The sequence below is a fragment of the Siphateles boraxobius genome, unplaced genomic scaffold (assembly GCF_051911475.1).
Source record: "Siphateles boraxobius isolate OS27281-9 unplaced genomic scaffold, OSU_SipBor_1 84, whole genome shotgun sequence".
NCBI classification, from domain to species: domain Eukaryota; kingdom Metazoa; phylum Chordata; class Actinopteri; order Cypriniformes; family Leuciscidae; genus Siphateles; species Siphateles boraxobius.
The window spans coordinates 730,549-742,500 of record NW_027509213.1 but is presented as its reverse complement, the minus strand read 5'-3'; the positions used below and the strand labels follow the sequence as shown (position 1 = coordinate 742,500).

The 11,952-nt window shown below is 36.9% G+C and overlaps 1 protein-coding gene across 3 annotated transcripts in view; it reads right to left on the bottom strand.

The window, feature by feature from the left end:
• cdk14 (cyclin dependent kinase 14) overlaps positions 1-11,952 on the bottom strand; it is a 158,908-nt gene that overhangs the window by 113,562 nt on the left and 33,394 nt on the right. The window contains exon 1 of one of the 3 annotated variants that reach the window (XM_077221665.1): positions 8,062-8,362. The exons of 1 other annotated variant lie outside the window; for it this stretch is intronic. Coding sequence is in view for 1 of the 2 variants with exons in the window: in XM_077221664.1 (XP_077077779.1) it covers positions 8,027-8,098 (72 nt within the window). In the remaining variant the exon portion in view is untranslated. Of the gene's footprint in view, positions 1-8,026; positions 8,363-11,952 lie in introns of those variants that run through there. One more of the 3 variants, XM_077221664.1, reaches the window with a different exon arrangement.

The window sequence follows — 11,952 nt, the reverse complement described above, 5'->3', positions numbered from 1 at the left end:
AGAGGGAGAGACAGATAGACAGACAGATAGAAAGACAGATAGAGGGAGAGACAGATAGACAGACAGACAGAAAGATAGATATATCAAGTTATGAATACAATAAAACAATATTGTCTGTAATAAAGAGTTTGAATTGTGTGTCAAAGAAAAACTGACTCCTCTTCAGACTGAAGCTGTTAAACTGTTAAACAGAAACTGTGAAGTGAAATGTCGTGCAGAGTCGGTCGAGCTAAATGGCATTTTTCTCTTCCTGACAGGCCAGCATTTGAAACATGAACATGTAAGTGACCTTTTTAAAAGTGAGCAGAAACAGAGGCTTTGCAGTGGTGCGAGACAGTCTCTGAGCTGAAACCACCAGTCGTCTGTGCGTCAGCAATCTCTCTCGGTCTCTTTATTGTGCTCCAGACAGACTCCGCTGTCAATCAGGAATAAGATGTAAATGTTCTGCGAGCAGCTGTCGCGAGCGGGTTTATTGTTCTAGACGTGCTCAAGCCACAATGAGCTCTAATTGATTCTCAATCACTGCCGGTTGTTTGTGCACTTACAAACACACGTCAAGATCCTTGACATCATGACACTTGTCATGTAAAACTGCAGCTGTTTTCTCATTTCAGGTATAATTCCCAGCGCAATGTTCATAAAAACAGAACTGCATGATGAGGAGGGGTTTAGCTCTATTGTAGGAAACAACTTTCGGTTCCTCAAAGGTGTTTGACATAAACTGGACATTTATTTAGTACCATCCAGATGAAACGGTTAGACATAACAGACATTTACAGAGATTCTACAAGACTAAACAATAACTGAATTTACAGAAATAGAAATTCATAATATGTGTCTTCCGTGTGATGGTGTAAGTCAGTGTCCCTTCCCACGATTCTTGACAAATAAATACATTAGAAAAATAGAACAAATAAATCAGAAATAAATCAATTTAAGAAATACAAAATCAATTAGAAAAATTAAATATATATATATATATATGTGTCTAAATAAATAAATTAGAAAATTTAATAAATCAGAGAATGAATAAATTTGAAAAATGAATAAATAGCATTTAAAAAAATAAGATTTAGAAAAATATATAAATCAAACATAAATAAAGAATAAATAAAAAGAATAATAACAAAGCAAATAGATCAATAAACAAAATAAGAAAAATAAATAAAAATTAAAAATATATACATAAATGATATAGGCCTTCGTATATGTACAAATTAGAAAAAAAAATCAATTAATTGGAAAATAAATAAGAAAAATAAACAAATAAAATGGTTTAAATAATTCAATTAGAAAAATAAATAAATAAAAAATAAATAAAATCACAAACAAATCAAATAAATGCATAAATCACCTGCTTAACAATAACACCCACAGACTTACACTGAAGGTGTACACACAGATCTACAGACCAGAAGATCACAGAGACACGAGGACTTTTGTGCCTTCGACAGAAAGCATTCACCTAGTAAACTAACCCAGATATTACATAATTAAAGTAACATCATATGAGCACATTCAGTTTCCTAAAGGTCTCATGGACAACTAAACAAAAGAAAAATGCAACCTTAAACTATGAACCTCACATAAACACAGCATCTATTTCAGCACAGACTACATTTTTCTGCATCTATTGACAGATTCCCACACATTAAATGAACAGTCTGTGATTTATCCATATCAAACAACACTAATAAAGTGCTTTTATTTTAGACGATAGTGAGCAGAGGAGAGCAATTAGCAGCGTCCCTAGACAGACATAACATTTACCTTCCGATGTACAACCAACACACACTGATTTACTGCAGCATCTTCAACACGCGTGACTGTAGATTTCAGAGCACTTCATGGAAACCGCAAGCTGGACATCAATACTCAGTGGTTATTTGTTACACTGCCAAAAAACACAAAGACACTGTGTTGTTTTTCACTGTTAGCTTCACATCTCCACATGAACACCTAAAGCTCCTGTAACTGAAGCTGCAGACACTAATGTGCTTAGAGTTTGTGTTTAATAGTCTAAGTAGTGCTCCGACATCAATATCTGCCTCAACCATCTCTCCATCAAAGCTTCATCTGAAGACGACAGCATTCGGCCATCACAAACGCATCAGGAGCGCTCTGAAACAGACTCGCCGACCTTCTCGCACGAGGACTGGCTTTCAGGTGTGAAAACATCTGATGGATTATCTATTATTTACTGCTGAACGGGTGGGATGCGCTCAGATTCACGGGACACAGCATTCATGATTCATAAAGAGGTCACAAGCACGTCTGAGGCTCTTAGTCGCTCGCGTATGGCACAGAATAAAAGACTCTGAGTACCGTAAAGAAAGATGCACAAACACACTTCACAATCAGAAAATAAAATTACAGACATTAATAAATGAATAGAAATAAAATAGGGTTAAATAAGATAAGATAAAATAAATAAATAAGATTAAATAATTCAGATAAAATAAGATGAAATAAAAAGTATAAATAAGATTAAATAAATAAAAAAGATAAAATAGGGTTAAATAAGATAAGATTAAATAAATAAATAAGATTAAATAATTCAGATAAAATAAGATGAAATAAAAAGTATAAATAAGATTAAATAAATAAAAAAGATAAAATAAAGTAAATACGATACAATAAATAGAATTAAACAAGATAAAATAGGAATAAATAAGATTACATGTATAAAAAATTAATGAAGATAAAATAAACATAAATAAATGAAAAAGATAGATCAAATGAATAAATAATTAAAGTAAATAAAGAATAAAATTAATAAAGAAATTAATAAGACCAAATAAGACCAAACAAACAACTAATTAAAGATATTTATTTTATGGTATTTCATTCATGTTACTGTTATAAATAAATAAATCTAAACTCCTTTGAGTATTAGGGGCCACTGCAGATCATTTATGCGCCACATGCTTCCTGTTTAGACAGAATATATAACTTGGGTCTGATCTGTAAATCATTTACAGTGCTGAAACGAATGGAGTTGTATGATTTAAATGAACATGCCGAGCTGTAATGTAATGTATTGGTGAGTGTGTGCGGTTTGTCATGGCAGAGGTAGCCGATGGCGTTATTCAGGGCGGCTGTCAGGAGCGCTACTGTAAAATAGATGACATTGACTCCAGCAAAAGGGCTAAAACATCTAAAGCGGAGAAATCCTTCATATTTAAGAATCCATTGGGAAAACACTCCCTGATTACAGTAAAGAGGAAATCCAAACCAAACAAGCCATGTAGATAGGAAGTCTGATAATGACAATGTTCTAGTTCGCTAGTATAGAAGTTTAGGGCCGGACGATGTAGCGAAAACATTATATCTCTGTGTTTTTAAGCTTTTTAACATTATTCAGCGAGAAAAAAATAATCTGAAGGCTTTCCAGTTCATAATCTCAGAATCAGTGAATGATGAATGAATATTTCAACGACATCAGAGAATTACACAGACAACTGAAACCAGAGTTATTTAGAGGAAAAGACTTAGTTGGTATCTGTAACTAGAGGGTATATGGTCAAGTTATGCAGTTTGCGTACTGTGCACAATACCTACAACAACAAATCTCAACATGTCCTTGTTGACTCATTATTGATTGGACTGACAAGATATTTTTTACAGAAAAAAAAAATGAAATGATCATTACTGAACACAACATGACTTACTGAACGCACTGCAGCCTTACTGTCAATCTCAAATGAAATGTGCGGTCTACTCTGAGAAAAGTCTGCTCATCCAAACCTCTTCTGAATGAAAACTATAATCTCGGCTATGACGAATAAAAATGAACAGAAGGCTGAAACACCTGCGTTCTCCTCAGCTGTCACACACCATCACATATATCAGTATGCATGAACGGCCAACAGATAAAGAAGCAAGTGAGCTGCATTTCACAACATGCAGTAGGAAGCGAGAGAAAAGACTTCCATAGTTCCCCCCTCCCCCCATACTATGGAAGTCAATGGGGTCCATCAACTGTTTGCTTACCAACATTTTTCAAAATATCTTCTTTTGTGTTCATCAGAAGAAAGAAATTCAAACTTGAGGGTGAGTAAATGATGACAAAATGTTCCTTTTTGGGTGAACTATCCCTTTAAAGGTACATAAAGTCCTTTGTCAGCATCAATGATTCCAAAACTTTAACATCCATGGAATCTTTCCATTCCACAAAAGGTTCTTAATGGTGGAATAAGTTTGAATGGTTCTTCACAGTATGAAAAAATACTATTTTAAGGTTCTTCTGCTGCAAAACATTCCTTTTAGAAACCTTTATTTTTACGTGTATATGCATAATGCAAAAAAAAAAAAAAATTAATTGACAATTTTCTCAATATTTATTTGCTGAGTGCCACATTCTCATATTTGTATGAGTTTCTGATCATGTAAAGAGATAAGTTGTCAGCAATGCAGCTCATTAGTTTGTAAAATACAGCTATAGATTTATAAAACATGAATGACAACTCCAGCTTTTTCTGACAGACACTGTCAGAATTATATAACATATAATTAAAGTATATCCTGATTAAAAAACTAGAACTTAGCAACGTCACTGCGAGTGAAGAGTTTTGCCCCCAGTGCTGGTCATGACTGTGAACTCTAGTGATTAACGTGAATGCTACACATACATTTTATAGAAATTGGATGGAAAAGGACAACAAACAAAAAAGAAAAAAAAAAGAAGACAAAAGGTTGCACGGTATTAATGACAAAATTGGCAGACTTCCTCGCTGTTGCTGGCCGTTTAATAGATGTTAGGATCAGGACTCACTCCAGCATTAATTCCACCAGGACGTGTTTCTCAACCACGCCAGCCTTCCGCTCAAACTCATCTCACCACATTCATGCAGATAATGTGTCTTCCTTGAACATGATTATTTTGATTTCGCTCCATCTGTATTCATTGAGGATGACTTTACACTATCATTTAGAGGCTGATTATGAAATCTTATGGTCTGCCTCTATATTTAATGGGCTGAGACATTGTTCATCTTAATTTCTGTGGATTACAAATACTGTACACGTGCATGTTTTTATAGCCCACAACACTGTAATAATCTTTCTCTGCATTGCTCTAAACAATTCTGATCGGAATCTGCATAAAACGATAGAACAATAGAATGACAGATAGAATGACAGAGAGAACGATAGAATTCTGACGTAGAATTTCAATTCTGATTGAAATCTGCATTGAACGAAAGAACAATAGATAGAAAAATAGATAGACAGTTACTGTAGATAAAATGACATATGTAGAACGATAGACAGAAAAATGGAGTGACAGAACAATGGACAGATTGAACGAAAGATAGAATGGATAGAACTACAGACAGAAAGATAGATAGATAGAACGGTAGATATATAAAACGATAGATATATAAAACGATAGATATATAAAACGATAGATATATAAAACGATAGATAGATAGAACGATAGAACGATAGATAGAACGATAGAACGATAGAACGATAGAACGATAGAACGATAGAACGATAGAACGATAGAACGATAGATAGATAGATAGATAGATAGATAGATAGATAGATAGATAGATAGATAGATAGATAGATAGATAGATAGATAGATAGATAGATAGATAGATAGAACGATAGATAGATAGATAGATAAACTAAATGACAGACAGAACAATGGATAGATAGATGGGTAGATATAGACCGAGAGAGAGCGATAATTTGTTACTGTTGTGATAAAGGATAAATTTGTCCAGTTAGTTGAAGGGGACGAGGACAATAGGCTGGACTCAAACCAGAACAACAGCTGGCAGAGAGTCAGTGCGCGACCGGACCGTCGCTTTAATGAATACTCTTTAGCTCGGGCCGATATCTAGGTGACATTTTGAAATAATGTGAGCTGGATTACAAAGTCATGTTGATATCCAGCTGCACAAACGAGACCTGGTCTCTGTAATGGACGTGTAACCGAAGCCTTTGAGTGGATTATAATGTTCAAGTTCACATTGAAAGCCTGAGAGCCCTTTGAGTGAGTTTAGAGAGTTAAAACAGACCTGAGGCTTCGCTAATTGTTTTTGAATTATAGATTGATAATTGTAGCAGACGTTTGCTGGGAAAAGCAAAGCAAAAGTCAACAGCAGTTGGCTAATGACTAGATTTACATAAAACATCTAACAAATGGAGACATCGGCATGATTAAAACCTTGTATCCATGACAATTAAGGGATGTTTACTCCCTTGGAAAATTAATTATGCACATATCTAATGTGACCGGCCAGCGCTAATGAACTTTAGCTTTAACTTTGATTACTTTTGCGCGAGTGGGTTTGTGTGAAGTCATGTTTAAAAGACCTCACAGTGTGACCTCAGCTTCATCCATGACCTCATCACAATGTCTGCACTGAACACAGGGCCACGAAAGCTTTATTATGCGCTCACAGCTTCATAAAAACATACAGCAATCGCATAACAAAGCTAATCACATCTAAACGCATAAATGAATGTCCATGCTGGTCAAAGCTGGTTAGCGCCAGCACACGCATGCAAAGCTCAGTTTACCCACATGCTGTACGGAGTGAAGCTAGTTAAGTAGTTTGGACCAGGGTTATGCACATGTTGTCATTGTTTTTTCTAATTCAACTCGTGAATTTGAATTGAGTGCCAAACAGGATGTAGAATTGCAATTTGGATGGATGGATGGATGGATGGATGGATGGATGGATGGATGGATGGATGGATGGATGGATGGATGGATGGATGGATGGATGGATGGATGGATGGATGGATGGATGGATGGATGGATGGATGGATGGATGGATGGATGGATGGGACAGAACAATAGAACGATAGAACGATAGATAGAACGATAGTTAGAACGATAGATAGAGATAGAAAGATTCGGAACGATAGATAGAACGATAGATAGAACGATAGATATATAGATAGATAGATAGATAGATAGATAGATAGATAGATAGATAGATAGATAGATAGATAGATAGAACGAGAGAACGATGGATGGATAGATAGATAGATAGATAGATAGATAGATAGATAGATAGATAGATAGATAGATAGATAGATAGATAGATAGAACGATAGATAGATAGAACGATAGATAGAACGATAGATAGATAGAACGATAGATAGATGGATAGATAGAACGATAGATAGAACGATAGATAGAACGATAGATAGAACGATAGATAGATCGATAGATAGAACGATAGATAGAACGATAGATAGAACGATAGATAGAACGATAGATAGATAGATAGATAGATAGATAGATAGATAGATAGAACGATAGATAGAACGATAGAACGATAGATAGATAGATAGATAGATAGATAGATAGATAGATAGATAGATAGATAGATAGATAGATAGATAGATAGATAGATAGATAATACTAAATTATTTACAATAATTGATTAGGTTAAGCAGTAAGCACTAATATCTGGAAATGAAGCAGTTATGAGTTCATAAACATTGGAACTTCTATTTAGTCCCCGTTTGCCCGAGTGCCCTAGTTCATCAGCGCAATCTCCTCTCGCTCATACAGTGTGTTAGTGACACACATCAGTATCGCTCGTACAGTGTGTTAGTGACACACATCAGTGTCGCTCTAATCCTTCCCTCCGCTCCGGTGCCGGTGAATCGCCACAGGCCTCGGTCTGCACGAGGAGATGCTGCGAGGCGTAACACAGATGGAGAGAGAGTCCTGCTTTCTTCCTCCACCACCACCACATCCCCGGGGCAGAGCATAGAGACACACAAGAGCATCCCTAATAAACGACTTCTCCTGCAGAACAGACGCATGAAGCTCGTCGCTCTGTCTCAAGTACCAGCACCATTCTCAGGTGGGCCGGCCTGCTCTGGACATGACGGGGCAACGCACAAGCCGTGTGCATGTTCGTGTGGGCGCATTTTTTGCAACATAAACCAGTATAAACGTGATGGCAGCATCTGGAGAGTGTTTCTGCTGATGCACAAAGCATGCAGTGAAAGGGAGAGAGGGGAAGCCGCGCTCGTTGTGCTGCGCTCTTACCTTATAGCAGTCAGTGTTTGCAGGAAACAGCTCACCTGAGTGCCTCTGGTGTGCAGACCAAACACAGCGCATTCAAAACATCTCTCGCTGGCTCCGACAGCTGCAAGCCCGGAGACCAGACTACAACAAAAGGGATAGTGAATGCCGGGAGGGGGGGGATTTTAAAGTGGCATCTTGTGTGTCAGTGTGACACAGCTGCAATGCACAGTCCGTTCATCACAGAACATCAGTCGAGTTTGAAATGTGATGCAACAGGTCTCGTGACCCATCAAGCCGCCCGCTCCGAGGGAAAACACACGGGCTGTGAGCGCCGGCCCCCGTGAGCCCAGATGGTCTGATCCGGAGGAGTTTGAGGAAGCGGGAGGCAGTAGCAGCGTCTCTCTCTCTCTCTCTCTCTCTCTCTCTCTCTCTCTCTCTCTGCTATTGATTCACTCCAGCCCTGCACAGTTTCAGTGAAATATGAAACGCCTGCTTGCCAAGCTGCCATCAATCGTGAGTAGCATTAACAACAATATCAGAAACGACAGGGAAATACTGCACGCTCCAGATGTCCTGCATCACCGCAGCTTCTGCCAAACACCCGGGAGAGAGGGAGGGGGAACGGGAACGGGATCAGGACGTGACACACGATTCAAACCTGCATCCCTGTGAGAGCAACACTTCACAAACCTGTCAAAAACACATTCAGGTCACATGTCACTGCACAATCAAGTGAAAAACATAGGAAATTACACTTTGCAGAAAGAACATGAAACCTTTTGTTAGGAGTGCTATGATTTTTGCCATTGTTCTCACAATTTGAGCTGAACTGAGCTGGATTATGACACTAAATATGCAACATCTACACTGTTATTGAATTGAGCTGAATAATAACTGTAGAGCTGATTTAAAGCTGAAACTGAATTTGTTTAATAATTTATGAATATTACAACACTGTTATTTTTATGTTTATTAATCTGTATTATATTAAGCGCTGTATATCTAAATGTGACTTGACCACATTAAGACTGAGATTTTCACGACAGTTATACATTCTCAATACTGAAACCTAAAAGACACTTAATATTAATATATTGATTTGACTGGACTGCACTGACTTCTGGATGAGAAAAAACCTTGAACCAAATTGAGCTGAATAATGATACTATTTTCTTCTGTATCGAAGCTTTATAGCTGAAACTGAATTTGTTTCATAATTAATAAACTTTACACCCTTAACACCCTATAGAAATAAATGTGACGGCATTGAGACTGATATTTTCATGAATATTATGATATTAAAAAAAAAGACATTATCGTTTAAGGTTTTCACTAGCTCATTTTAAATGGCCCTGTAGTGTCACAAAATTTTGCCTTTAAAAGTTCAATTATTCAGTGGATCTTTCAAAAAATATGATTAAAAAGGAAACACTTACCTAAAGCCTTTATATATATAATGCATTATAAAAGTATTTTAAATGAATTAATTATGCCTTGTATGATCTCATGTATAATTGTAAACACAATTATACAATACTTATCTACTCATTGAACACCTTTAGAAAGTAAAATGCATTAAAACATGACAAACAACCAATTTCAAACGTAACAAGGAATATGCCAATTGTATAATGTATTTTACAGTACCTTTGGTTACAATTATTTATAAAAAGATATAATGCATTATAACATAAATTATAAATACCTTTATAATGCATCATCCATAAAGGCTTTAAGTGAAGTGTTTCCAAAAATGACATTAAAAAAAAGAAAAAATATGCATGAATGAATTGTTCACAATAATATCAATAACATGCATTTCTAATATTGATAGGGTGAATATTCATATAATGCAGACTTAAAACCGCAACGAAAAATAAAGAATTTTTTTTTATGTAAAAAAAAAAAAAAATCAGATCACGTTATGATAAATAATGAAAAGTTGGGACAAATAGTGGAAAAACTATTATCACTATGCCAAAAAGTCTGAATAAATAATTTTTCAAAAGATAATTCTCTTAATTTTGTGGCGAAACGTGATTCAGCCAAAATCCCTTTTACCACCTTCTAGCGCAAATCAGATTTTTTTTTTTTTTTTTACAATATTGTGAAAAGCTAAAATTACACTTTCCCCTCTAACATTAGTGAGTTTTTACACACAGTAAATGACATCACAGTAGAAATGGCTTGTTTACCTGGATAAGCTCCTCCGAGTTCAACTTCACACAGATCGATAAGGCTTGCCTGTCCGTAAGAGGTCACCGCTTGACCTATAATCCAATATAACAGGGGCTTCCACAAAAACACTATTTGCCTTATCAGCAACACAGAAGAGATTGTGCGTGGCCCATAGTGAGCACCCAAGGGCAGCGGGTGAACCGTAAAAACGGCACTATCTGCTCACAGGAGATTGCATGAACCGCTATCGCTCACAGCAACCTTGAGAGATGCGGGTGTTGCCATAGGAATGGGTCACTCACTGCCATTGTGAGCGCGCAGGTAGAAAAGAGTCTTTATTCACACAACAGAAGAAAACAACACCACGAAGCTCCTAAACCCTCAATCTGCAGAGATCAGACATGGAAACAACCATTTATGATGATCGGCTAATAACGGACACGGTGTAAAAACGAACCCTGGTGCGATTGCTCTGTTAGTAGGGTTCATTTGAATGAAAGTGTGAACGCTGCCATCTGAACCCTGGTGCACCAAACAAGTGGACCGAGACGCTGAAAAGATGAGTCTCGTCCGCTTCCAAGCAAACTCTGGTGCGGTTCAACTGAAATATGAACGCAACATGGACCAAAGACATCTAAACGAACCAAAAACGGGACATGATGTCACAAGATGCGACCCTAAAAAAGGACAGAATAATCACGCATATGATGTTTCCCAACACAGTTCGGTACAGCATCAGAACCACGTCTCCTCGCAGCAGATCTTCGTTTGTGTGTGACGGAAGGATTCCTGACGCTGTTTTGACTCATTTACACATTTTATAAGCACTTCACGAGTTCTCAGCTGGTCAAAATACCATGTATTGTAGTTAAATGACGAGCGCATTTATCCCAGAACACAGCATTGTTTTGGATGTTCGGTAAGTTCCATCATGAAATATACATAATAAAAGCCGACCAATTAGGTTGTGAACATATCCCCATGTCTTTAGGTTCGGTATCTTTAGGCTCTGTGTTAAAATGCCAATTTGAACACTAACCGGACCAAGATTAAATTTTTTTTTTTTTGGTCCGGACCAAATGAACCAAGTAAACCAAACTACAAGTGTGTACACCTTAGACTAGCATGGTCCAGTGATGGTTTGGTGCTGGTTTACCATCAACACCATTAGTGAGGCTGTTCTAGGAAAGGTGGTTGACAAAGGCAGTGTTAGTTACTTTCTTCTATAAACAGGATTCAAAATGAACACTTACCGTGTCGCCAAGAGTGCCAAAGCCACATTTATTGTTGGAATTTTATATTGACAGAATTTGGAAGCTGAGACTTTGTTTCAAATCAAAAGTAACAATGCACAAATTTAATGCGATTTATTGGATAGGATGCGCCACAAATAATGTTTAGTGAAGTTTTGTTCATGGATCAACTGAAAACAGCAAAGACTAAAAGATCAATTCTTGGGATTTAAGAACCAATATTGGATCATCAAAATGAGAATCGATTAAAATCGAGAAATCTATATTTTTAACCCAGCCACAACTACCAGCTTCTTTTTGAACTCATTTAAAGGAGAAGAGCCTGAACAGAGACACTTTTGAGACAAGAGCTAGAGAAAAGAAGCTAACGGTCGTCCATCTGTCATGAACAGCCACCCCAGGACTGGACTCACCAATGAGATCTCTTGATAATGATCATGACCGTCTCCCGTTTCTCAGATGTTTCTCTTGAGGAAAAACATGCCTCCTCTAGAGTTTCAGAAGAGAACTCAACAA